The sequence below is a fragment of the Fulvia fulva genome, chromosome 12 (assembly GCF_020509005.1).
Source record: "Fulvia fulva chromosome 12, complete sequence".
Lineage (NCBI taxonomy): Eukaryota > Fungi > Ascomycota > Dothideomycetes > Mycosphaerellales > Mycosphaerellaceae > Fulvia > Fulvia fulva.
This window is the reverse complement of record NC_063023.1, coordinates 1,636,887-1,662,134: the sequence shown is the minus strand read 5'-3', so window position 1 is coordinate 1,662,134 and position 25,248 is coordinate 1,636,887. Positions and strand designations below refer to the sequence as shown.

Below are 25,248 nucleotides of genomic sequence, written 5' to 3'. Positions count from 1 at the left end.
GCAAGTCTGCAGACATCAGGCGAGAGCTTGCACGGCTTGTGAAAGTGAAGCGCGCCGGACGCTGCTGCAGCGAACTTCCTTGCCCGAAACAGCTGCTGTTACATTGCCTTATTACGAACACGACCAAATTGTGCGCCGGATAAGACAGCACCACCATCGTCTGTTGTTCATCGTTCTAGCCATCTCTCCATTCTATACTCCACAAACACAGGACGATTGAACGACATCACCGCCGAGAAATAACACCGAACCCCTACCACAACAAATCCCCAGAAGAAATGGCCAGCAACTCGGTAAGGCTGCAGCTTTCCATGACTATGCCCTTACTGCATCACCTCCCGTGCAACACATAGCAGGGTGTCGGTGATACTCGAGAAGCGCGTGCCAGTGTCCTAGCGGATTGAAGCGCCCCGTACAGCGCATGTCTCGTACACTGCACTATAACCTATGCCACTGCTCGATTCCTTGTGCCCTCTAGCGACACCCTCCCACGAATTGAACATTCGAACATACCACCCGCAACTCGATGATCCCACGCTTACACTCACCAGCCCATCCCAACCCCCCGCCTCCGCCAAATCTGCTCCGACGCCTGCGACTCCGCCATCAGCACCACCACAGTCTACGAACACGCCCAGACCCAGTCCTGGAACAACACAATCATCAACTCGATCCTCAAAGCCGTCATCTCCGAGTCCTCGACAGACAAAGACACACCGCCAAAGTACAAGTTCATCGTGAACACGACCATCATCCAGCACCTCAGCGACCCACGAGGGGGAGGCGAGAGCGGTGCAGAGGCCGGGAAGAAGGTGGGAAGGCGAGGGATGCATAGTGCGAGCGGTGCGTTCTGGAACAATGAGAAGGATGGCATGTGGAGCTACAAGTATGAGGGTGGAGAGGGCAAGGGGATGGATATTGTGGTCAGTGTGATGTGGGTTGCGGTGTGAAAGGGCCGCTTCGTGCAATGAATCACTTTCGGAGGAACCGATACGCCACGCGCCCATGCACAGTCTTGAAGGGGCGCGATCTGATGGCGTCGTGAGATGACGACCATCAGGAGAGGGGGCACGCCGAGCTTAAGGAACGGCTCTTGTGGCGGATTCGATTTGGCTCGAACTTTTTGTGCTCTACGACATCCTGTACGAGTGTGCAAGCACGGCGTTTGGAGGCGTTTGTTCTTTGGTAGCATGCATGGCTCGACGCGAGTGGGCATGGGATTGTGTATGTATGCCAACCAGCTGTATACCCTAGCTTCGTACGTTGATATTTTGGGAGGAAGAAACTCGACTTGTCACAGAATTACTGCATTTTCTTCCCGATTTTGCAGCACTTACATTCGGGCGTCCCAAAATGTGGATAGCTGGAGAAAGGGCCAGCGAATATGTGGCCACGAAAGCTGGGATTCCACGCAAGCAGTCTGTTGCGTGCGTTTAGATCAGTAGATTATGTGAGTCAAAATTTTATGCAGTCTGTCACAGCTTCTCCTTCCACCTCCCCTTCACTTCCTCAAGCAAAGTCCCATTCTCCTCCGTAACTTCATTCCCAGTCACGAAACGCAACAGCCCATCCTGCATGGCCGTCAAACTATGCCGTCCTTGCGAGTCCCAAATTCTACACTGGTACAGTGTCCTTCCACTACCCACACGACTTCCCCATGCTTCCATGCAGAACCATTTCCCCGAGGACTCGTCCATGGGTGACGAGGTGGTCGACGGAGGCCCGAACATCAGGTCCTCGCTCGGAGAGTGGAATACAACGGTGTGGACGAGGGAGGACATTTGTGTGAAGTTATCCCCTAGGTCTAAATGGTTCGAGACGATGTAGAGGGAGTTGCGATCCGAGGCGTAGAGATGTGCGCAGAGGTGGAAGTTAGGATCGTTGGGCATGTCGCCGATCGTGCGGTAGAAGATGAGTTGCCTTCGATCAAGAGGATGTTTGTCCTTATTGTAAGCCGTCATATCGACTTTACGACATTCCAGCCCGGGGAAAGCATCGTTGATTCCCGTTCGAGCACGGCGCTCCCAGTAGAATGGCAAGTCCGTCCCCGGGCACTCTGGGTGGACGGAAGGTGGCTGGCCGTTGAGGACGGAAGAGTAGTGTTCATAGAGGTCAAGAGACTCCTGTGTCTCAATCTGTCGTGGTTCTGGGGTCTTGAAGGAACATATGCAGGTGAAGCAGATGCCTGCGTTTTCGGACTGGGTTACGTTGACGATGCGGGTGGCGTAGGATCGGCCGTTGCGGATTGTGTGGACTTTGTAGACGAAGGGGAGGGATAGTTGGCCGGCGAGGATGAAGTTACCGGAAACGTTCTGGTGAGATGTTAGTTTCGCTATCGCGATTTGTCAATTGCTATCTGTTCGGGTGTCGTCAGACCACCCCTGTTGAGTTGACTTACATGTAAGAGAAACCCCTTGTCTACAGTCTGACCAGCAGCCCATGCTGCCTGACAATAGACATGTGCTCCATATGATCTCCCCACACCAACAGGTCCTCCAGGTGCGAAGGGAGGTGCTATCGATCGATATGTTCGTTCATCGATCTTCTCGAGTTTGATGAGATCGGCAAACGATCGGTATGTATTGCCGGGGTAGTTCTCAAGATCCTTCTTGTACTGTAAGGGCCGTCCGCCAGGTCCGCTCATCTCATCGGTCTGTTTTCTTCTCCCAAATTGTAAGACATATGTACGAAGAAACTGGTCACTGCAGTAGTTATGCGTCTCAACTGCGTGTCAGTACCCTGGTCAGCGTTTGAAGCTGTACCGAGGCTTCTTCGGAACCCCTTGCCGAACGACTCGGAAGGAAATGGCGCTGTCAGCAAGGCGTGAAGGCATGATCTTGTCCTTCTTCTTTCACACTGTTATCAGGCCTCATTCGCCCTACAGTCCACTCACCAAGCATGCTGCGGTCGACCGATGCAGCCTTGCAGATGTCAAGCCCCATAGCCCATTGAGATGCTGCGCCCCAGCTGCAAGACAGCAGGAGAGCTGCCTTGCTCGTCCGCGGTGATGGCACTCAGCAGCTTGTCTGAAGGGCTCATATATGCCACGGTATACATGGCAGCCGTGAAGCGTCGTGCATCGCAGCAGTGGCCCGTCGGTGTATTAGAGAAGAAATGTTCATGACTGTCAGAGCGACTGCAGATTCTGGACGCTCGGGCCTCACTCAACCTGCAGGGATCAGTTGTTGCCTTAGACACTTCACTTCGTAAGTGATTGCGACAATTCCCATGCGCTCTCCTTGTGCAGACATGAAGCATGCGAATCATCAGCGCTCCAACAGTGACTTACCACGAGGAACACCACCTCGATGCACTTTCGTGGCATCAACCATCATACAGTAGAACGGCGTTGAACAAGGCAAAAAGGTTCGCAAGATTGCAAGCGAGGCTGAGCGCGCCGCCCACTACCCTTTCCACCTCCACATGCACGACTGAGGTAACGGCAAAGCAGTATGGACCGCGAAGAGCTAAGGCGCAAACGAAGGCGCCTCTTCGAGCCTGGCAACTTCGCTGATATTGAGGATACATCAAACAATAGTGCCACAAAAATGAGCTCTGATACGACTGACCAGCTCCCGAGTACAGCTCATTCGAAAATCTTGAACCACGACCACAACCTTGGCATTTTGACCAACATGGGGTTTGATATCAAAAAGGCCAAAAAGGCTCTAAAGACAGCTGGTGGTGACATCCAACAGGCGATTGACCGACTGTTCAGCAAGTCGAGCCCGACCGATGCTTCGAGCGACGACGACGATCCCGAGCCTGAGAGTCGCTTCCCAGCACCACGGACGGCGGACAACGACGACGAAGCGCTGGCGCGTCAACTACAAGCAGAATACGATGGCCGACCTGCAATATCGGGATGCCGTGGATCACCAAAGCGGGTCGATTCCATTCATGGCGATGAAGCATACGCGCGCTCTCTACAGGCTCAGTATGATGGTACAGCAACCAGTGGCACAGAACAGCAAGATCATACAGAGAGGCCATCGACACGCAACGCCATCTCACCTCCGGACTCTGAGCTTACACCTCAGCCCGCAGTCGTACAAGCAACCGTTCGCAGTATCGCAGAAGCAATTACCGGTGTGAAGTGCCACAATTGCAAGAAGTACGTCGTTAAAAGCGAGAGCCACGTACTGGAATTCTCGAAGTACATTCAAGACAGCGAGGGCCGGTTAATAGCGATACCCTGCCAAAACTGTCGCAACCCACACAACGACAAACGCGCGCGACTCTATATGATCTGGGCCCTGCTTTGCGACTTTGACGCCAACTCGAAGCAGAACAAGCCTGACAAGCGGCGAAGCACGAAAACTGCGAAGCGCGCCGCGGGTAATGGCGTTGGATACAGCGGCGGCTATGGCTATGCAAGACAGCCAGCCAGTGGAAAGAAGATGACACAGCCGTCAGATGACGATGATGTTATGACTGCTAAGATGACGAATGCACTCCGCGCTCTGCTACCGACCTTCGACCGCGAAGATGAGTTTGAGCTCGACGCGAGGCAACTGCAAGCACTTTTCCTATGCAGCTCGCTTCTCGAGCGAGCTGCGGGCCTTCTTCGCAACAATGATCTGGAAGAAGTCACGACACAGAAGAAGCTTTACGACGCTCTGGCACGTTTGCTGCAGACCCTAGCGATGCACCCATTGACAAGCGCATTAGTGTTCGGCGAGCGAGTCGTACGAAGCTCGGGTGCTAGTCTACTCAAAATCTCGCTGGGCAAAGCATCTCTTACTGGCGGAAAGGAAGTAGACACCGTGCAGCCGCTATCGCAGTGCTTGCAAGAGTTCGCAGTGCAGTGTAGTATGATGTTGAGCCATAGCACTGACCCGACAGAGAGCCAGCTGTACCAAGCATTCATCGATCTTCGTGACTTCTTGCAAGCCAATGGAAGCTCCGCGAAGAAAGCTCCGACGCCAGCCAAGAATGCATGGCGTAAGGAGTATGCGGTATCAGAGGTGAGTGGGTCAGACAGTGGCGGACTCTCGCGACCCAAGAGCGAGTGTTTTCTCGGCCACCACTAACGTGAAGTCTCTGTAGGTTCCTGATGAGTACATCCTAAAGAATCATATCTTGGCATCAAAGCCACAAGCGAGCAGTCATGTCCTGCCAGGGCGCATGAAGCGTATCATGCAGGAGATCAGCCGACTGCAAACGAGCCTTCCGGATGGTATCTTCGTCCGCTATGGCTCCTCGCGCCCGGATGTCATGAAGGTCATCATCATCGGACCTCAAGACACACCATACGAGAATGGTCTCTTCGAATTCGATCTACTCTGTGACAACGACTTTCCCACCAAGCCGCCTCAGATGCAGCTCCGGACCACGGGAAATGGTTCGGTCCGCTTCAATCCAAATTTGTACAATTGTGGCAAGGTCTGCCTCTCGCTACTAGGTACCTGGGAAGGCGAAAAGTGGGATGCGAAGCAGAGCACGCTATTGCAAGTACTTGTCAGCATACAAGCCAGTAAGTGAAAATCGCGCCACGCCGCGCTTGTTACATCCTGGACGACCGGGCCTATGTCAGTGCTTGGCACCTCGTGATACCACGCTGATCAGTTTCGCAGTGATATTCTGCGACTTTCCTTGGTTCAACGAACCTGGCCGAGGCAACAGTGATGCCAGAAACGCGCAGAGTGTTGGCTACAACAAGTTCCTCCAGCCGAAGACCATACAGCATGCAATGATAAGTTGGTGAGTGCACTGCGCGACGCGCATCATCCCTCATCACATCGAGCAGCTACTGAAGCCCTGATACAACTTCGGAGAGATCGTTCTAGCTAACACTACTCGCAGGCTCGAAGATCGACATGATATCTGGAGTGCGATCATCGAGCAGCACTTCCATACCAACGAGAAGGACATCCGCGCAACAATAAGCAAGTGGACATCGGAGACGGGTGGACCCACCATCTTGCTGCAGCAATGTCTCAAAGATGCTGTGTCGAAGCTCAGCAAGGGGATCCCGCGCGGTCAGTACATTTAGTACGAGCGATAAGCCCATGTCGATAGCGATATGGAGAGCGCAGTCACACCGCTTCTTAAAGAGCGATCGCAGTCAGTGCTATATCATATCCCCTTCAGTACAGTACGACGTGTCACTCTGCAATGGAGAATGTTCACTCCGACCGGAAAGCCTGGGCCCGCATACTACAGTGGAGTCCCGCACAGCCTACACATTCGCTCTCGCGGCGACTCCGATACATGAATTGACTGCTTATGCACGATCGGAGCCATAGCACAACACAACAGACAAGTCTCTCGGCAGACATCAACACTGTCTCTATCAGTCATGTCAAGCCATGCAGCACAATGCCTGGCCTCGATCAGATTTGGCGGTCTCGCAACGAGACCGAGTAGCACTGTCTGCAATCGGGAAGCCAAGTTCCGAAGAGACTGACTGCCACGGCCCACGAGCTTCCAAAGCTTAGATCCTGTCCTGACTGGGATATGCATGTGGTAACCCACCCAGCTCCAGCTACCAGGGCGTAGCAACAGGATGTGGAGTTCCGCAATCCTGGTATTACTCGCCGCACCGCTGTCTTGATGTCTCGCGTTCTCGGGTCAAACTAACAACCGCACGTAGTAACTACCGCTGACATTGAAGTGTATATAACATAGACAGCGCTTCCATCCAACCCCATCCACAAACATCTTCACATCTTTGGGCTACCCAGATATCGCAGCCATGGAGCCCACCAACCTCACCACCAAGATCAACTACTATCATACCCCTCCTCCAGGCGAGCCCGATATGCCGCATACCGTCATGGCCGCACGCACCAGGCGCAAGAAATACGACCCGCATCCCACCAAGATCCATAACCTCCGCCTGGTGGAGAACAAATTCAACCTCGATGTAAATGGTTTTCAATACGTCAAAGATTGTCCCAGCTGTGAGAGGAAGTGGGATGATGATGATAGGATCAAGGAGAGGGTCTATCCGGAGTTTGAGATGTTGTTGCGGAAAAGGCATGTGGAATGAGGTGACGTCGTAGGATGGAGAGGTGCTCACTGGAGGGTAGGTATGGCGCGACGACGTTTCATCCCATGGGGCATATTATACGGCGGTACTCGCATGAGGATGATTTGAAAGCTACCGAAGGGAAACGAGATGATGAGATTGTGAAGCTGGAGGCGCCGGCGACTTTTGCACATGTTCGTAAGCTCGGCAGACTTCTCTGGTGCCGCACTTTGTACGGTATGGCTAAATGATTTGCAAGACCTATCGTATAGAGGCGCCTGTTCTCTCCTCAAGCGTATGCTCGACAATTGGACAGACCGCAAGCTGGCTGCTGAAGTCTGAGAGAAAGCCCAGGAATACCGCTGGGCCATCATCAATGCCTGGTAGGTTCATGAAAGTGGCGAGAGATCTTGCCGCACGCTCTTCCACCCACTCGCATTGCTAATATCCTCTCCCGTACTCAGGCGCCCCATCAAACCCGTAACTCGCGACCCCCTAGCAGTCTGCGACGCAGCCACAGTCCCCGACTCCGATCTCCGTCCCATCCCCATCATCACGCCAGCTGGCGCATACAGAGATACCGAAGAAGCCCGAGGAGAAATCTGGCAGCTCGCTTACAATCCGCGGCAGAAATGGTACTGGGTCAACAACATGCAGCTGGATGAGTTTTTCTTCATTAAGTGCTTTGATTCTGCTATGAATGGGAGGGCGAGGAGGGCGCCGCATAGTGCGATCCAGATGCCGACGGACAATGGACTGAATAGGGAGAGTCTTGAAGTTAGGTGCGTTGTGTTTTGGGAAGGAACTGGGCTGGAGGGAGATGGATTTGGGAAGGAGGCGGGAAGGGCGAGGTTGTGAGGCTGTGACGTTGAGGATTGTGATGAGCCAGATTTATGCTGAAATTTGGAATCGTAGGCTAGTGTCGACTGTGGTGCGACGCATACTCCATATAGTTGCTTACAGTCGAGTATGACTTATTTGAAATCATGCTGGGACTTCAGATGTCCAATTTCGAGTCTGTCGCTGATCTAAAGTCTGAACAGCGACCAGGACACAACCTGCGCCTTGACTGGCGCTGTCCTTTTGAACGTGATGCTTGCTAGATTCCGCTTTCGTCTTTTGCTGGGTGTCCGCATGTCCAAGTTGGAACGCCACGATTCGAAGTCGGCAAGTGTTGAGAGTGTCATTATCTGGATCAATATGCTATCCTGGATTGGTCGTAGATTCCGCTCCTCCAGATGGGCCATGCTGTCCAGGACGGCGCGCTCCTGATTATAGCATGCTCTCTGCCATTCGTCCAAATTCCCGAATCGAGATGCGGACATTCGAGCTCTGTCGTCCACGGTAAGTTGCAAGGTAAATCGAGACGTTCGCCAGTGTTCTCGGTAAGCATGTCGATACATGGCCCGGGCCTCTGAGTAGATTTGACCACAAGTCTGTGTTAACGCTCCGCTCGGCGGCGCTGCCTCCAGTAAATTGACCTCGCTGTCTTGTTCGATGGAGAAAGTAAGCGCATAGATGATATTGCGAAGCTCGGGCGGGAATCTTTGCAGGAAGCTGCAAGGGCGACCTGCCGTCTGCTGAGTGGGAGGTATCGTTCGAGACATCTCCAGCGTGGTTGATGACTTCATGTCGCTGAGGCTCTCTGTGTTCTGGTCCGCGAGCCAGGAGAGTGCAGCGACAGCGGCAGTAGAGCGTGGATAAATGGAAAGGCATGCTGACCAACTTTGTCCTCACCCCAAAGCTTTTCGTACAGAATGACTATTTGAGAACGTCTTACTTGCTGTCTGTTTGAGCCATCAGGGGCAAAGCTGGACTGTAAATCGTTGTGGTAATCGTCTGAGCCACGCTAGCGGACAACGACCTACTGAGTGAAGCGTAACGCCTTGAGATCGTTGCGTGTCATCGTAGGTTTCCGTCGAACTCGACCCATTACCTGTGGTGTTGTTGCCCTGCACTTCAATATGTGCCCACGGTATGACGCGAACATACGCACAAGACCATCCACGGCTTGGTCGAGTTCTCTCCGATGAATGGAGACATATCGCTTGGACCAGGAGCAAGTGTGTCAGTACAGTGTGAATCAGTGCCGCGGCATTGTTCTGATGTGGTCCAGCCTAAAGGGCCGTACATCGAGAACGTAGTAGGAGGTATGGCATGTGATGTTCATGATGAGATGGTGGATGGCGCTTCTTGCCGAGATGAAGTTCCAGGTTCTTCGCACTGATCGCTGCAAACGTCATATCACGAGCGCCACAGAAGGAGCCTGGGCCACCTCGCATGACGACATGGCGCTTTGCTGGAAGGTGCAATTGGCTTCAAAACACCTCCTGCCATTCTCTTCACCACGACCACATCTCATCAACAACCTCCCGAAATCAACACTCGAACTCCTTTCCCATCACCTCAATCAACTCCAAAGCACTTCAAACATCCCCAAAATGGCCACTCTTCACTGTACGTACCCCTCCACGCTGCGACCAGCCGCAAACAGTGCGATGTTTGTTTTGGCTGCAGCAGATGCATCTCGAACTCGTCAGCATGAAGCATGCAACTGACATTGCTATCTCGCAGACCTCCCACCAGTCAAGCCATCCGCCATCGCCCTCGGCACCGTCTTCAACCACGCCGCTTCGCTCGCCATCCTCGGCCCAGTCTTCGGCGACACCTACCGCCGCGCCCAGCAGGCCAACAGCTCTGAAGAGTTCTTCAAGTCCAAGGAGGCCGCATCTGCCGCATCCGCATGGGGAACATCGCTCGTCGGCTCCGCCGTCCAGTCCTACGGTGTTGGTGCTCTGATTAACGCTACTGGCACACTCTCCTACAAGGGTGCCGCATACCTCGGCGCTTTGATCTTCGCTGCCTCATCTGCCCCATCGGTAAGAATGATAAAGAACATCAGTCAAAAATCAAAGACACAAGCTAACATGCGATCGCAGTTCATCGCCCAGATCTTCACTGAGAAGCGACCACTCGACACCGTTGCCGTTGGCGCCACTGCCCGCATCTTCGAGACTGTTGGTCTGTCGCTCTTCCTTACCTGGTGGGGTACCCGCACCTCTCCATTCGAGGCCGCCCGCTTCCAGTAAGCGATGACTATGCTCTGAGAAGGAGAATGGAAGCGTGGGACGTGGGACTCGCGTCAAAATACTTTTTTGTATGTTAGCACGGCGGCAATGAACCCAGAAATACAAACATGCCTCCAGTGTCATAGGCCATTGTGGGCCGCGTGAGATACGTGCTGCACGACGCGCTCAGACAATAGGCGCTGCTTGATGCCTGGTACCCTTCAGAAACGTCCCATATTGGTCTCATCAGTCTGACCTACCCCACGTGATCCCTGCACCTTCCACATTCTCTTTCGTCCACGATCTGGAACACACCACTCCATGATGTCGGACGATCACGACGACAGCCTCTTCGCAATCGAAGTGGACACCGACGACTACGCCGAAACAGCCGCCGGCGACACTCCCAGCGTCCCACGCACGTTCCAGTCTGAAGCCGACTACCAAGCGCAAAAAGCTTCCTACCGCGCAAAAATTGATACTGGCAACAACCTCGATGCGCTATACAGAGCTGTACCATACCTCAGACCGAGCGCACCCGATGCAAATGAGCTGGAGAATGAAGAGTGCGCAGAATCACAAGAGCTGAAAAAGAAGATCGTATTGGGGAAGAAGGATGTGATGTTACTTGGGTACGCTTTGGGCGAGATGTATTATGAGAGGAGGTATCAGGAGATCATTGAACTTTGTGAGAGGGTTGAGGAGGTCTGTTTGGTTGAGGGAGACAAGAAGCTGGGAGAGGCGCTGGGACGGTGGAGGGAGAGGTGCAAGAGTAGGATGTCTAGCGAGGTCGCAACAGCGGGAAGAGGGTGAGCCATGAGTTGGGTCAGCTCCACTAAAATCTATGCCTCAATAGCCGACGTGGTACGCTCAAGAGATCTGTGGTCACCATGAGCCGGTGCAGAGTCGGCTCGTCACGCTGAGGCGGAGCTATACCACCAGAGATGAGCAGCAACGATCCTGGACAAGCCGTGAAATGGAGGCAGTCGGCACGGGGACATGCCTCATGGGATTGACCTTCAGTCAATTGCACAATTCAACAGTATGGACTACAGGCGATACGCTGCTCCGGCCTGCTCCGAGACAGTGATCATCGAGGCGCCTGTCAAGCTCACGTGCATGGCACAAAGAACTGTGGCTTGCATGCTTCGTGTTATGACCTTCGCAACAGTGAACACTGCAATCAGAATTTGCACAGTCATGAACCAACGCAGAGACATGGCTCCTCTCACGACAACATCGCTCTCAAAAGGAAAAGCAGAACCCAAGCAAAGAATCAACCAGAGACCTGCTCAAGACACACCATGACCGAAATCGAAATCCAAACTTCATTGCTGTATGGCATCTTTACCGGGACGAAGAGCTTCCTCATAGGGACCCGTTTTCTTGTCAACAGGACGCATGTTGAGAGCCTAGTCAACAAGATTCTGCATGAACGACTACCTCAAGAGCTCATTGACCTTGTTGGTGATGAGCTTCATCAATTGAATCAAGCTGAAATCGTCGCTAAATGGGCAGCCGGGCCCAGATTCGACACTGCAGATCACACTTTCTACGACTTCCTGTCGACGCCAGCGACACGACATGGAGCGCGCCCTCCTCGCTATCCTGCTGAACGACAAGTCTTGAAGAAAGTTCAAGAGCATGCCAACGTCAACGCCCTATGGATCACAGCCTCCCGGCCTGGCGCGAAGCCCGACGGTGAGTCGTACGACCACAAGGCATACCTTCATCTTTCCGCCCTGAAAGCCCCCGACAAGCCTTCATTAGCATGGAGTCTTCCTCCAAGTGCTGGCTTTGCATCCTTCGCTACGACAGGAGCTGTGTACATCGGCAGAAAAGGCCGGACCTCAGCGGGGTTGAACCCAGGTCATAATACGTCGCACAACATTGCGATCGATGCCGCTGTATACCACCGGGACCCAGCCCATGATGCACGCAAACGCAGAAGGGGGCTTCCAGAGACACAGGCTGCCAGGTTGCTGCAGTGTGAGAATGTCACAGAGGCTATTCAGGGATGGGATGCTGAGACTGTAAAGGCTTATGTCGATTTGCTCGGTCTCAAGGTCGTGCCTTTCGAAGAAGGAAACCCGATGAAGCCGGGGCTGCATATTTGGCAGCGGATCTTTGATTGCATCGATACTTAGAGACAGGGCTTGAGACTGTTTGGTGTTAGAGGCACACGGTCTCGCATATGGCAAAAGTTTCTCAGACAAGACACACCGTGCATCTCCACCTCTAACATGGGCGCCGGAGCTATAAGACGCGCTTACACCCCTTGGATCAACCATCTTTGCATTTCACTGCACATAACACCCTGGACTCGTCAACAGCACTTCCAGCCACAACGACCGTCAGCTCTCACAGCCTCAATGAACTCCGATCCTACCAACCCATCCTTCATACCTTCCACGACGCCTCACATGTGCAACAGAAACGGGGAGCCCCTGATTCTGCCCGAAGGTGTGATCTGTGCCGCATGCCGGGAGTGGGTCTCCGGCATTGTCTACAGATGCTCGATTTGCCATGAACATGTCTGTCCTTGCGGCCTTCATGCGCTCTCCCATCAGGCGTATAGATGGAAGTTCGGTCTTCGCGGTATGTCCATTCACCACAATATGGAAAAGGATGAGGGTCGCTGATGGTGTGTCGTCTAGTGAATGCTCATATTGACTACGAGTATGAGTATGGTTCAGGTCCTTGATGGAGGTTTAGCCATTGGAGAATGTGTTCCAGGATTTACACGCTCGTGTATGCTTGTTTATTGGGCATCTCAACATAGCGTACATGGTGTGGAGCATGAAAGTAGCGCCAGAGCTGCGGCTCTCACAAGGGCGTTCCCCAACTCAAGGTGGACAATGAGCACAAAGGAAAGGCTTTGTCTCGATTGTGATCAACAATACAGGATAAAGGAATATAGTTCAAGCTCTTTGTTCCTTCTGTCCAAGATACTGACTCTCACAACTCCCTCGGTATGAACGTCCTTGGTTCTCTGTCATTCACTGTACACGACACATAACACTCCTGGGCAGGTCCCACACTATAATGCCATCGAAAGCTTCCAGCAAGCCCAAGGCCACTAGATCCCAGGGCAAGTCGCAGTCAACGATGCCATCCACTGTCTCCAAGAAGAAGAAGAAAGACAAGAAAAAGTCCCGGCCCTTCGGCGCACAACCACCTTGGATCCAAGATCTGAGTCGTGTGCACAGAGAACCCTCCCCCCGATACCCCATGAGAAGCCGCCGAGTTCCCAAAATCCCTAGACGCAATGGCATCCCAATCGCCAAGGTATTTTCCCCGAGCCTCTGCCCAGTCCGGCTCTCGAGATCCCAATCCCATCGCTGCTACAGCTGCGCTGCGTGCGGTAACTCCACTGGTTGTAGGTCGCGATGGTGTTTCCCCGAAACAGAAGAGTGCACGTTGTGTAAAAAGGTACAGCACATGAAGATCATGTATGAGTGTAAGGGCTGTGAGGTGAGTCTTTGTCAGGAGTGCGATCGAGATACGTGCTTCGAGATGGGGTACGAGGACCCGAAGTGGAGGGAGTATAAGCAGTGGTATGAGCAGGCGATGAAGGAGAGAGTGGTGAAGGAGTGGGATGTTAGGGTCGTTCTTGTTGATGATGAGATGGCTGGAGACGAGGGGGAGGGGGTAGAGGAGGAGGAAGAAGATGAATATGGTGAGTTACTCGAAGGGTTTGATGATCTCGAGCCGGAAGAGCAGATCGAAATTGAGGAGCGGGTCGAGACCTTGAGAAGGAAGAAGAACCAGGCGAAGCACAATCTCGAAGAAAGACTGCAGGATCAGATGTGCAATCATTATACCATCGGCCTTGGAGCTTGGAAGGTCCCGAAAGGGCAGTATCGTCATCTGCAGCAGCGTCACTACAGGAACCACATGGATGAGTGGATCCCAAGAGAGCACTGGGCTATGACCTCGAAAGGTCCCTTTAGAACTGCATGACCCTGACGAAACTGCGGTGTGAAACACTCTCTCAAGCGTGAGTTCCAAATTAGAGCATCAGTAGACAGTACACCCCTCGTAAACGATCTATCCTCCCGTTTCACTGCGAAGCCTCAGGCGGAGCCGCAGGACACATCCCCTCACTCCCAACCTTCGCATAGCTAAAGCTCGCACTGACATCCCACAGAGGCCCATCAAAGCTCATCTGTCTTCGCGTAGCATACTCCTTGCCCCAAGGCAGGCGATAGAACGTACAGATCTGTCCAAACTGGGCCCCACTTTCTCTTGTCAGAACACATGTCGCGAAGAACTGACACTGAGGCTCAGCATCACAGGCGGTCGCACATCTCGTTACATTGAATGGATCTGTCGGAGCGTATGAGAGTAGCTCCCTGATGCCCGTACGGGTGCCGTTGCTGCAGGTTCCGACGCTACGTGAGAAGGTCCGGCGGCCGAGGTTGGTGGGACCGACGTAGTTGGGCAGGGCAGGAGGAGTGACTTTGTTGTAGGCATTTGAGCCAGCTATGGCAACAGTGAAGTTCCCGCGGACCTGGACGTTGTTGACAGCGTTGGAGGTGGAGAGGGGGCCTGACCAGAGGACGCACTTGATCAGAGTAGTCGATGGTGGGTTGGAGCATTCAGCGTCGGAAGTTGGATCGACAGTGGGTGCTCGCTCAAAGGCAATGTTGAAGGCCGTGCAGCGGTCATTGGTGTCGCAGCGATTGGCACATTCTGTTACGTTGTAGGAGTCTAATAGTGAGTAGCCTTGGTAGCCTTCGGCATTGGATGTCGTTTGTAGATTGGTGTAGGCTATTGTGTAGCCACTCGGGACAGGAGCGTTGGTAGCTGCGTCATTGATGGCTGGGAGGCTGTAGAATGCTTCCTGAGATCATGTCGGAAGCACGTCGATATATCTTGGATTGATGCAAGACGTACCAAAGTGTCTGGTGTGGCAACTGGGCCACTGCCTGTTGGTAGCGTTGGCTGCCTCGAGCAAGCGGTCTGTGCCAAAGTCCTTGTTGCTAGAAGCAGCAGCGGTGCTAGTTTTGTCCTGATGAAGGCCATGCTGTCAGTACTCTGGGTTTCCTGTCACGCAGTCGACGATGCGAAGTAGTGTTCTTATATAGTTTGCGCCGTTCCTGTAAACACAACGGAAGGACCGAGGTCATGGTAAGTACAGAAACTTTCCACTATGATTCCTCAAGCGACCACTCTCTTTGTGGGCTTGCTTGACGTTCACACGACATTGCCCTAATGGTGTAGAGCAGCATGAGCCATAGTGCCGGGAAGAGCTGCTTGCTGCATGAGCGTATGTGGTAGCCAAGACGAGGCGCTTGCGTTCCGCTGACGGCAAAATTCGAGACCATGGCACGACCACAAAGACTCGCAGATTCGTGTAACCACCGGCTTGAAGTGCGACAGCCAGTAGAGCATCAGCAGACCTGCGGCATCTATAAGCATGAAGCCATTCTTGGACCATGTGGACTCGTTGTAATCATGGAGAGTACTCAGCACTCATTTCGATTGGCGGATGGCCAACAGGAACTGTATAAGCTGTCGATATGGCGATTGTGAATCATCTGTTGTCGAAGTTTCTGTATGCTATGCCCAAGAGAAGTGCTCCATATGAAGGTACACATCCCTCTTCCCATCCTTCATCGCTGCAATCTGCTCCTGTGCGACAGCGTTGGCAACATCGCTCTGCATGCTCAGAGGTCCGCAGACGAAGACGCCCATGGATGTGGCTGCATCCACGGACGCGCACTCTTCAGCAACCACGGTCGGCAGATACGGCCTGGCATTGAAGTCCTTGAGCGACCGCGCAAAGCGGGTTCTTTGGTCTTTGTCGTCCTCTGACTCAGAGTCGGACGAGCCAGTGCCGTTTCGTGGTACCAGGTGTGCATCTGGCGCCTTTTCCGGTTCGTCCAACTTGTTCAAGAACTGTCCAGTGATCTTCGGAGCAGCTGCGTTCTCATCACCACCAGTGTAGTGCACTTCAACAACCAGACCCGGAGGACAGGTACCAATCAAAGAGTTCTTTAGCGACTCGCTGACGGCTTCTTCGAACCAATTTCGGGTGGCGAGATCTCTTGTTGCAAGGATCACTCGCATGGACGGTAAGCTGCAGTCCTTGGCTACTTCAGCTGGAGCGTCACAGCATGCAGCGCAGTCCTTCCTCCGGAGAAATGTCTCGATCAGTGGCAAAGCCCAGCCAGCACCTGAACCTCCGGCAAGCACTACCATCCTGTCACACTGCTCCAACTTAGGCATATCGATGCCTCCGTATGGTCCGTCAAGCATAACTCTCATCTGAGCTCCGGGATGCTTCTCAGCATACTTGGCTAGTCGAGCCGTGAAGCCTCCTTCAGGGCGAATGTAGAAAACGAGTTCGGAGTCTGCGGCTTCATAGTAATGCGCCTTGGTTGGTAGCGAGCACACTGTGAATGGGTGTGCTGTCCAAGCATGCATCCCAATCCCCATGAACCGCACAAAGTAATGCTGTCCTGCTCTCCATGTGGTCTTGGTGGAAACAGCCACCCGGATGAAGCCGTTGGACATCAAGTCAATCCTTGCTTTGCCGAGACCATGCTGAAACCAGACTCTCAGTGAGGAGTGCAGCCAGCACAGCGAGTAGATGACGCCTGTGGCGATAAAGTAGTCCCAGCTCGACAAGCGATAGTTGCAGTGGAAGAAGAAGAACACCACAAAGAGTAGAGCAGCAACAAAGTGGCTAGCCTTGAACCACTCGTAGGCCATGTTTCGCAGTGGACTCATGCTTGCAAAGGTAAGGTAGGCCTGTGCCAGGATTGCAACAGTACCGGTCCAATAGACCACGTCCGTCCTCCACTCCAACATCATGTCGCCTTTCCAGATGTGGAAGATGATGAATGGAAAGGTGTGTATCAGCGCCAGTACAAACATGGCGTAGCTTATCCATCGATGGAAGACTTGTAGCTTTTCATGGCTGACCCCAGTCAACCCGGTAATCATGTTCGACTTCGGCGAGGTAGCGAAGACGAATGGTAGGCAGGCAAGACTCATCCATCCAGCGCGGTTAGCTATTGGCGGTGAGTTGCCAAACGACAGTGGTGGGCTCTTTTGGTTTGGCCAGTAGTATGGTCGTGGGCCAAGAGTCATAGCGAAGAAGTAGATTGTGCCCACTGCACCGAGAAGTAGCACACCAAGAGGCGCAGAGTTCCAGTTGAGCCTGCCTATCCTGAATTGCTTGTACGCCAAGTACCTGTTCGAGGCTTTCGCCCTACGGACTATGCTTGAGGATGAGCCGGCGCGTGGCCAGAGAGTCGAGAGTGTGTATGGTATTGCGAACAGGAGGATGGTAGCCAGGAATAGGGCGACGGTAGGCAGTGCAAAGTGGTGATCGGCCTCGTACCAGAATCTCCAGTAGCCTTGCTGCCACTCGCACTGTGCAGTCGTGTTGAGTGAGCACTTGTGTGTTCGCGACGAGTGTAGCACGACCGGCTGTGTTAGCCACGGCTTCATGCTCATGGCATGGCCGTGCGACATAGCCATGATGGCAATGCTACGCCCTGGACGGATCGTTCTTCGAGGCGTCTCGTCGTAGTGTGAAAGCTGTACTGGCTCTGCACGAACAGACGTTCGCAGCTGTTTCCTTGTGGCGACAAGGGTGTCAAACCCGCGGCCGGCCCCGTAGTAGTTGTACAATATTCGGTTTCACGTGGGCCAGAAGCGTGTTCAGCACATGGCCATTACCTCGGGCTTTGTTGATTGGAGTGTGGCCGCAGGACCATTCGCCGTGCTCAAATGCACTCACGATCACTTTGTTCCGGGCGAAGTGCTGCTTGGAGTGTGAAGTCCAAGACACGCGGCACCATGCCACTCTTGCTCAGCACACGTGGCACAGGCAAGTGACTTCGCAAGAAGACCTCAACATAGTCGATCCCTGCCAGAAGCGGGCTACTCCCGCCCGTCAATGAGCAAGTTTGCGAGTGTTTCCATGCGCTTTGATACGCACGTCGCGCCACGTTACATCCCACGCGAGATGGGAAGTGCCAGCAGACGGGACCGCGTGCCGTGATCCAGCGAGTGCATTGTCGAGCATGTTTGAGTGAGGAATGAGGCCGATTGTTGGAGCGAGTTTCAATCCACCGCTCCAGAACCTTCTCAAGTCTCGCACATTGCATAGCATCGACCCCTCGAGCGAAGTTCTTGAGTCTCCCGGAGCTGCAGGTCCAGGGTTTCCGATCAAAACGCATCGATTCGACACCACGACTTCAACTGAACGACCAAAAGGACTACTGCCCGATCGCTCCTGGCACCGACAATGGACCACTCTATGCATATGACGACGACCGCATCGGGGGCGATGGCCTCGTCGACGTCGATGTCTGACATGAGCGACATGGGTCATGGCAGCATCATGTCGATGGGAGATATGATGATGACCTTCTTCACCTCGACTTCAACGCCGCTGTACTCTGAAGGCTGGACCCCAAGGACAACAGGCCAGTATGTCGGCACTTGTATCTTCCTGATCGTGCTCGCGGCCATATTTCGCGGTATCATTGCGTTACGAGCGAACTTCGCGGCCATACTAGCACTGCATGCGTACCGAAGGGACACGAGCATACTTCGACGAGAGCGTGATGACGACGTGAAGTTGGGCCTGTTGGCGACTGCGAAGAGGCCTTGGAACATCAACGAGGCGTTGGCTCGTGCTGTGCTTGACACGGTCCTGGCGGGTGTTAGCTACCTTCTGTAAGTCCTGGCGTGCCCTTGCCTCTGACGCTCTGCTGACGCCACCTAGGATGTTAGCAGTCATGACGATGAACGTGGGCTACTTCATGTCGATATTAGGCGGAACGTTCTTGGGCAGCGTTGTGATCGGGGATTGGACAGCGACGACTGCGATGCACTGCGATGCACATTAGCTGGTGCGGCAACTGGGATGGATAGACCAGACTTCGCTCGGCCTCTGTCATCAGTGCAGTGTGCCTCACGATGTCGACGAAGGGAAATGAGTCAAACAGCATAGACGTGTCCCACAATGGATGAGAATCACGATGTAGAGTCTGAGGAGGACGACTGTTCTGCAAAAGTCGCTTCCTGCGTCTCTGTTGTTTATCGGTGAGGTCCAGGGAGACTTGACGACCTTGCTCGTGTTCACACTCAGTCACGCGTATCTGAGCTGCCTTTGAATGCTTCGCGCAGCTGCTGCGGGCTCATCAACAGGACCTGTCCATGCAGCGCGCACCTGGCTTGCCGCCCCCCCCCTATCCTGCTACCACCCGCGCTCTCAGTGTAGGCGCGGAGTATCCGCACGTCTCTCGCACAGACTGAGCACCAATTCGACACGATCAGCAACTGCAAGGTCCTTCGGTACCAAGGTATAAGCCATGGCTCTTTCACCAAGCATGCTCCGAAACGTATGGTCCACCTTCATCCATCCCTCTGCACTTGTCGGCATGAGACGAATGCCATCATCTACGAGCCAGTGGCAGCCAGCTTCGCATAGGAAGACGAGCCCGGCTTTCATGTTCTGTTGCAGCTTTTGCCAGTGCGGCGTATGGAGAAGATCCTGCACTGCATCTTCACCAACCAACAGCTTTGTGTATACTACAGGATGAACGGCGTTCTTCTGCTTCAAATTGAGCTTGCAGGATGGCTTTCTGGAGAGTCTGTGGGAAGAGTCAATTGAGGCGACATTTCGAGTCGCGCAGATGCGACAATGTCCAGACTCTTGATGTTCTATGAGCAAAAGATTGGAACGAGGGCCTACTCACAAGGCATGGATCTGGAGCGCTGGCGATCTGCTCGCGGCTGATCTTCGTCCTCTTGATACTCACTTCGGAAATGACCCCCGGCGCCCGCTCTGTTCCGTTGCTCTCTTTCCTCTGAGGTCCAACGATGAACACATTCTGGCAATACATGTCTGACATGATGGGAGAACTTCCACACTCACCACGCAAGGTCAACACAAGACCAGCAGCCTGTCCGCAAACCAGATGTGTAGATACGACCTGCGGGCGCCTATCGCGACAGGCAGACTGCATGCTGCATGCACTCCTTGCTAACACACATGCCAGCCATTGCCTTACCTTGTGCTTCTGATTGATTGCGTTCATGCACAAGGATGGATACACTCGCACTAAAATGCCGTACGGCAGCTGTTTTCCAGCGCCTCAGGAACATCGCACATTGCCATCATCGTAACCACTGCCGCGTATCTCTGGAGCCGTGTCGAGATGGCAGGTCGACCTCCAGGAACGAATAACACCAAGCGATTCGCAGTGGAATTACGTCGTAGCAAACTTGCCGAAGGCCACAACGACAAACGCAGCATCCCTGATCAAGTCAATATCCTTCACTTCATCGCTGACCCGGCAGACTGTACAGCTCCGGCTGAGGCGGGCTGACTCCAGCAGAATCACGCGTCACGAGCAACTCGACAAGCTCGTCCTGCTCTCCTTTGACGACTTCCGTCTCAGGCAAGATGAACCTTCCGGGAATGGCCATGTCCTCTTCGCAACCGCAAGAGACTCCGCCGAATACATCGCAAAGATCCTCAAGACCGGTATCACACTGAACAACATCACTTACCACTTCTGCGGTCACAGCAATAGCCAACAGAAGTCCCGATCGTGCTTCATGTATGCGGCGTCGAAAGCCGAAATTGCTGCCAAGATCGAGGGGCTTCGGGACTTCTCGAAACTAAAGTCGGGAGGCAAGAAGGTCAAGCGCATAGGTCTTCTATTCTCGACAGCAGACATCGCGATCGAACTCAGCCCCGATCGGTGCGAAGACATAGCCGACATCGTTTACCATGACTACACTTTCACTGATGGCTGCGGACTGATCTCCAAGCAGTTGGCGAGAGAAGTGGCGAGAAAGAAGCACATTGTGCATCGAAACATGCGATACCTTCCGTCCGTCTTCCAGATCCGATACCGCGGCTATAAAGGCGTTCTCACATTGCATCCTGCTCTGCTTGGCAAGGTGCAGGTCCAATTTCGGGACTCGATGAAGAAGTTTGGAGATGTGAAAGACCACTCTTTTGCCGTGGCTGAGTACTCGAAAGTAAGCACACCATCGAAAGACTGCTCTGCACTGCTGACAACACAGCCATACAACTTTGGGTACTTGAACGACGAGATCATCTTGCTCTTGCACGCTCTTGGCATCTCCAGTGATACACTACTTCGAAAACAGACCGGGTATCTGAACTTCCTGAAGAATGTGTCGCTCTGTGAGCCAAGAACTTCGTTCATGTTCTTATGCTATCAAGGCGAGATGGAACTGGCTGAGAGGCTCCTCCTGGAAGGCCCAGACTCGGTGCGCAGTACTTGCGGCAGACTCGTTAGGGCTGAATACACCAAGATGCTGAACAAGCGCGAGGAGCAGCGATGCCGGATCATGATACCAAAGTCGCGCCTGTTGTTCGGCATATGCGATCCATTTGGAAAGTTGAAAGCTGGTACTTGTTTCGTACGGATCACTGACGACTGCGATGGTGTGGCCAAGACGATTATCGGAACGGAGGTTCTCTGCACACGGCATCCAACCCTGGTGAGTGTTTTCAATAGCATAGGTCTACTGCAGGCTTGGAGATATGACCTGCAACGAGATCCTTCTCCAGCCACTTCTCGCTCTTCTTCTTCTACGACCACGTTTTGCGGCAGCCTGGCGACTCCACCACATTAGAAACGTTCAGCTGACTCTGCACGACTGTAGCAGTTCAAGGTTGTCGACTGCCCAGAGCTCACGCACCTGGTCGACTGTATCGTTTTCCCCACGTGTGGTGAAAGACCAAGCGCTGATCTTATGTCTGGCGGAGATCTGGATGGTGATAAGTGTCGGGCTCTGCTATCTACACATGATCGAGGGGGTAACATAAGCTGACTCGTCGAAAGTCTTCGTCACTTGGGATCCCGACATCATCCCGCGGCGTCTCGCTCCAGCCGCTGAGTATCCTGGCGTCAAGGAAAAGGCACATTTTGGCATGATCGCTGGCGATGACCAAGCTGAATTTTTCGCAAAGTCCAACAATACCTCGCTGGGCAGAGTCAAAAACCTGTATCTCAAATGGGCGAGGATCAAAGGTCCTCTAAGTGAAGAGTGTCAGCAGCTCAACCGGCTATTCTCCCAGTGTGTGGACGGTAATCGCATTCGCGTGCCGCAAGCTTTGGAGGACCCCTCGGAAGCATCAACTGAGACGCATCCTTTCATCCTGGATATCCTGCATGCGAGCGCACGTGCTATCATTGATATAGCCTTGGAAAAAGACTTCGATTACGAGGAGGACACATACGGCGTTGTGGACCTGCTGGCACATCGTAATGAGCTTGCAATGTCCGAGTCCGAGCTCATTCAGTTAGTGCTTCGCGCTTGCGTGAAGGAGGGCTGCAATTTCTCGGAGTATGCACCACACTTCAACTATGCAGTCTCGACTTCCAGTTGCGAAAGGCACGCTAAGCCTCATCATGAACGGTCTGCTACGGTCAGAGTTGCTTACGCCCGGTGAAGTGCACAAATTCCGCCTGCACGGCGCCAATCTTCACTGGAAACCAGTCTTCCAATCAAGCTCGGATCGAATGGGACGATTTCTCAGCAGTGCCGCGAGAGCTCTTCAATCCTTCCACAAGAAGCTGATTATTCTACAGCCCGATGAGCGTCTCATACTCATGATCTACATTCCGCAGAAGATCGAGAACGCCAGCGAAGTTGACGTGGGCGAAGAGGTACGGGTGTTCGCACTACCTCGATCCTCTGGTACTGACTCTGTCAATTATCGAGTTACGCCGACCAAGAAGCATTATCGGCTCTACTGTGACGACTCGACTTTCCAGCTGTACGAATCAAAGGGAAGCAATACCTTCGTCTTCCTGAACAGGGGCCAGTTGGATCCATCCGCTTTCCTCAACACCAAGAATGAGAGCGAAAGAAGAGCGAAGAAGCAGGAGACATTTGACACTGGTGTTAATGCTGAGTGCAGAGCAAGTGTCGCACTTAATAAGATCAGTGCTCCCATACAAAAGCATGTTGGTAGACTGAATAGAGCACCAGTCTCTGCTGCAGCAAGTGCCTCGTACTCCACCAAGCCGCTGGTGCTAATCGTTGACAGGAAATTTACGTGATCAGTAACAGAGATGTCGAGTCGATGCGAGTCTTGGACGCGTGGCTCCATTTCGTGGACACTGAGGAGGTTTTGCCTCTTTTCGACCGAGAACCTTCAGAATATACTGTCGTGACAGCAGCGGATCTCGACCGGAGCACATTGGCACCCCTTGTGGCTACAGTCGTGATAGATCGGGACACTGTAGCCGTGCGAGGCGCAGGTGGGATTGATGACGTGCGGCAATCCTTGGAGCTACTGAATGAAGTCGGCCAGAAGACTCAGCTTCTCGATGCTTGCACTGAAGTACTGGCCATGAGCATGGATGGTACTTGTCAAATTCCCGGCAAAGAGATCTTGCTGTTGCTTCTGGATTTCCTCCCTATCGCCCCTTTCTTGATCGAAACTGTACTGGACTCAGACCTGTGGAAACGAGACACAGCTGTTGTTATGGATGCTGCTGCTGAGATCTTCCCGGTGCTTTGAAAGGAGCTCGTCCTCTGCGCGAACAGTCTTCCCGCCTTCGTCAAAGCACCGGTCCGGTCCATTCTGAAGCAACTGAACGCGTTATCAGTTCAGCAACTATCAGACCTAATGGAACTCGTTGCATTGACAGTGAACCGCGCAGAATTTGCATTGGATCTTTTGCTAGAGTGCATCGAGCCTGAATGCCGTCGACTGATTCCCGGCACCGAAGTTGAGGTGCAACAGCTTGTGAATAACCTTGGCGGCATCGCGCTGGAGCATATCGACGAAGCGAGTGGTGTTCGCGTGTTCGAGCCACAAATGCTCACGCTCAAACTCGATGGCCTCAGTGACGGCTACCATGCTGTCACCGCCACTCTGCGTATCGACACGCCAGGAACACCGCTCAAAATGGCAAAACAAACACCATAGTCGTAATCCTGAAACGTCTTCTGCAGGTCTTTCCCAAGTCCCGGTTCTTAGTCACAGCACCCACTCACAACGCGGTTGACAATATCCTACAGCGCTATCTAGACGAGTCGGGAGCAGTGACTACCTGCCCACCACTGAGAGTTACAACGCAGCTCACAAAAGTTGCCTCCAGCTTGAAGCAGTACGCTTGCGATGCACTTGTTGGAAAAGATCTCACAGCAGACTTTCGCGCCAGACGCCAAGCCCAGAAGAGGGTCAAAGAGTGCCGCCTTGTCTTTACAACTTGTGTTGGCGCAGCAGTTGAACTGCTCCGCTCCGAAGAATTCGACATCGTGGTAGTCGATGAGGCGTCTCAACAGACCGAACCCGAGACGCTGATACCACTGACGCAGGGCTGCCAGCGAGCTATACTAGTCGGAGATCATGTCCAACTCAGAGCAACGGTGCAGAAGCACGCTGTCTTGACCGGCTTTGACCTATCGTTGTTCGAAAAGGTCTACACTCGCGCGACAGAAGGCGATGGAGTAAAGAGAGTAATGCTGGACACGCAGTATCGTATGCACTCTGACATATGCGACTTCAGCTCTCGAGAGTTCTACAACAATGGACTCAAGACTGCGCCGAATCTGCAGACAAATGTCGCCACCTCTGCGTTCCCTTGGCCTCCCAAAGTCCGGAAAGTCTTCGTGCAGTGCAGTAGCACTGAAGACATGGGAAATCAGTCCAAGTCAAACGCTGGCCAAGCGGACCTCACGAAGACGATCTGCACCCTACTCACCACATCATCTACAACGACGGCTACTTCAATCGCTATCCTGACTCCGTATACCCGACAACGTCTCCTGCTTCAGTCCAAGCTGCCGACCTCTCCAGATCTCTTGGTCTCCTCGATCGATGGCTATCAAGGCCGCGAAGCAGATATCGTCATCTTCGTGACAGTTCGTTGCAATGCTCATTATGATATCGGATTCTTGAAAGACCAACGGCGCTTGAATGTGGCAATGACGAGGGCCCGAACCGGGGTTATTATCGTTGGGGACAAAGCGACTTTGGTTAATGCAAGTGATGGGGATGAGGCGAGCAAGGCGGTGTGGACGCGGTTGGTGCAAGACTGTGTCGAGGTGAAGATCGATGATATCGGTGGGCTTAATGCGTGCAGCACATCGTCTTGATGAACCACGCATCACACTGGCACTGCGGGGCACCATCGAGTACTGGTGATGAGAAAGTCACGCCCGAGCACTGAGACTGGCGTA

The 25,248-nt window shown here is 53.3% G+C and overlaps 15 protein-coding genes across 15 annotated transcripts; 11 read left to right on the top strand and 4 right to left on the bottom strand.

Annotated features, from left to right (window-relative positions):
* Nucleotides 1-278: 278 nt before the first annotated feature.
* CLAFUR5_13809 (Dynein light chain Tctex-type) lies at nucleotides 279-950 on the top strand (the record flags this gene model as incomplete). The annotated part of the gene is made up of 2 exons (XM_047912957.1): nucleotides 279-293; nucleotides 552-950. 2 exons carry the CDS (start codon nucleotides 279-281, stop codon nucleotides 948-950), a joined length of 414 nt encoding a protein of 137 aa, XP_047769150.1.
* Nucleotides 951-1,475: 525 nt separating this feature from the next.
* Nucleotides 1,476-2,644, bottom strand: CLAFUR5_13808 (Acyl-CoA thioesterase 2; the record flags this gene model as incomplete). Its single annotated transcript, XM_047912956.1, has 2 exons — nucleotides 1,476-2,312; nucleotides 2,399-2,644. The coding sequence occupies 2 exons, from the start codon at nucleotides 2,642-2,644 to the stop codon at nucleotides 1,476-1,478; spliced, it is 1,083 nt and encodes a 360-aa protein (XP_047769149.1).
* A 470-nt stretch (nucleotides 2,645-3,114) lies between these two features.
* Nucleotides 3,115-5,995, top strand: CLAFUR5_13807 (putative ubiquitin-conjugating enzyme protein 17; the record flags this gene model as incomplete). Its single annotated transcript, XM_047912955.1, has 5 exons — nucleotides 3,115-3,206; nucleotides 3,452-4,967; nucleotides 5,050-5,476; nucleotides 5,577-5,703; nucleotides 5,806-5,995. The coding sequence occupies 5 exons, from the start codon at nucleotides 3,115-3,117 to the stop codon at nucleotides 5,993-5,995; spliced, it is 2,352 nt and encodes a 783-aa protein (XP_047768845.1).
* Nucleotides 5,996-6,697: 702 nt separating this feature from the next.
* Nucleotides 6,698-6,994, top strand: CLAFUR5_13806 (uncharacterized protein; the record flags this gene model as incomplete). Its single annotated transcript, XM_047912954.1, has 1 exon — nucleotides 6,698-6,994. One exon carries the CDS (start codon nucleotides 6,698-6,700, stop codon nucleotides 6,992-6,994), a length of 297 nt encoding a protein of 98 aa, XP_047768843.1.
* Nucleotides 6,995-7,008: 14 nt separating this feature from the next.
* Nucleotides 7,009-7,831, top strand: CLAFUR5_13805 (Hydroxylase/desaturase CTB9; the record flags this gene model as incomplete). Its single annotated transcript, XM_047912953.1, has 3 exons — nucleotides 7,009-7,167; nucleotides 7,233-7,356; nucleotides 7,476-7,831. 3 exons carry the CDS (start codon nucleotides 7,009-7,011, stop codon nucleotides 7,829-7,831), a joined length of 639 nt encoding a protein of 212 aa, XP_047768868.1.
* A 1,430-nt stretch (nucleotides 7,832-9,261) lies between these two features.
* Nucleotides 9,262-10,062, top strand: CLAFUR5_13804 (UPF0591 membrane protein; the record flags this gene model as incomplete). The annotated part of the gene is made up of 3 exons (XM_047912952.1): nucleotides 9,262-9,430; nucleotides 9,548-9,852; nucleotides 9,913-10,062. The coding sequence occupies 3 exons, from the start codon at nucleotides 9,262-9,264 to the stop codon at nucleotides 10,060-10,062; spliced, it is 624 nt and encodes a 207-aa protein (XP_047768846.1).
* A 300-nt stretch (nucleotides 10,063-10,362) lies between these two features.
* On the top strand, nucleotides 10,363-10,854 carry CLAFUR5_13803 (uncharacterized protein; the record flags this gene model as incomplete). Its single annotated transcript, XM_047912951.1, has 1 exon — nucleotides 10,363-10,854. The coding sequence occupies one exon, from the start codon at nucleotides 10,363-10,365 to the stop codon at nucleotides 10,852-10,854; it is 492 nt and encodes a 163-aa protein (XP_047769152.1).
* Nucleotides 10,855-11,345: 491 nt separating this feature from the next.
* On the top strand, nucleotides 11,346-12,188 carry CLAFUR5_13802 (uncharacterized protein; the record flags this gene model as incomplete). The annotated part of the gene is made up of 1 exon (XM_047912950.1): nucleotides 11,346-12,188. The coding sequence occupies one exon, from the start codon at nucleotides 11,346-11,348 to the stop codon at nucleotides 12,186-12,188; it is 843 nt and encodes a 280-aa protein (XP_047769151.1).
* Nucleotides 12,189-13,557: 1,369 nt separating this feature from the next.
* CLAFUR5_13801 (uncharacterized protein) lies at nucleotides 13,558-14,004 on the top strand (the record flags this gene model as incomplete). Its single annotated transcript, XM_047912949.1, has 1 exon — nucleotides 13,558-14,004. One exon carries the CDS (start codon nucleotides 13,558-13,560, stop codon nucleotides 14,002-14,004), a length of 447 nt encoding a protein of 148 aa, XP_047769154.1.
* Nucleotides 14,005-14,104: 100 nt separating this feature from the next.
* Nucleotides 14,105-15,069, bottom strand: CLAFUR5_13800 (uncharacterized protein; the record flags this gene model as incomplete). Its single annotated transcript, XM_047912948.1, has 2 exons — nucleotides 14,105-14,887; nucleotides 14,941-15,069. The coding sequence occupies 2 exons, from the start codon at nucleotides 15,067-15,069 to the stop codon at nucleotides 14,105-14,107; spliced, it is 912 nt and encodes a 303-aa protein (XP_047769153.1).
* Nucleotides 15,070-15,606: 537 nt separating this feature from the next.
* On the bottom strand, nucleotides 15,607-17,535 carry CLAFUR5_13799 (Ferric/cupric reductase transmembrane component 7; the record flags this gene model as incomplete). The annotated part of the gene is made up of 1 exon (XM_047912947.1): nucleotides 15,607-17,535. One exon carries the CDS (start codon nucleotides 17,533-17,535, stop codon nucleotides 15,607-15,609), a length of 1,929 nt encoding a protein of 642 aa, XP_047768772.1.
* A 772-nt stretch (nucleotides 17,536-18,307) lies between these two features.
* On the top strand, nucleotides 18,308-18,914 carry CLAFUR5_13798 (uncharacterized protein; the record flags this gene model as incomplete). The annotated part of the gene is made up of 2 exons (XM_047912946.1): nucleotides 18,308-18,741; nucleotides 18,791-18,914. 2 exons carry the CDS (start codon nucleotides 18,308-18,310, stop codon nucleotides 18,912-18,914), a joined length of 558 nt encoding a protein of 185 aa, XP_047768771.1.
* A 365-nt stretch (nucleotides 18,915-19,279) lies between these two features.
* CLAFUR5_13797 (uncharacterized protein) lies at nucleotides 19,280-20,108 on the bottom strand (the record flags this gene model as incomplete). Its single annotated transcript, XM_047912945.1, has 2 exons — nucleotides 19,280-19,648; nucleotides 19,767-20,108. The coding sequence occupies 2 exons, from the start codon at nucleotides 20,106-20,108 to the stop codon at nucleotides 19,280-19,282; spliced, it is 711 nt and encodes a 236-aa protein (XP_047768768.1).
* Nucleotides 20,109-20,228: 120 nt separating this feature from the next.
* Nucleotides 20,229-23,581, top strand: CLAFUR5_13796 (putative RNA-dependent RNA polymerase 1; the record flags this gene model as incomplete). The annotated part of the gene is made up of 7 exons (XM_047912944.1): nucleotides 20,229-20,336; nucleotides 20,371-21,060; nucleotides 21,106-21,549; nucleotides 21,715-21,760; nucleotides 21,894-22,372; nucleotides 22,425-23,021; nucleotides 23,105-23,581. The coding sequence occupies 7 exons, from the start codon at nucleotides 20,229-20,231 to the stop codon at nucleotides 23,579-23,581; spliced, it is 2,841 nt and encodes a 946-aa protein (XP_047768767.1).
* A 108-nt stretch (nucleotides 23,582-23,689) lies between these two features.
* CLAFUR5_13795 (Regulator of nonsense transcripts 1) lies at nucleotides 23,690-25,164 on the top strand (the record flags this gene model as incomplete). The annotated part of the gene is made up of 2 exons (XM_047912943.1): nucleotides 23,690-23,942; nucleotides 23,993-25,164. The coding sequence occupies 2 exons, from the start codon at nucleotides 23,690-23,692 to the stop codon at nucleotides 25,162-25,164; spliced, it is 1,425 nt and encodes a 474-aa protein (XP_047768770.1).
* Nucleotides 25,165-25,248: the final 84 nt, after the last annotated feature.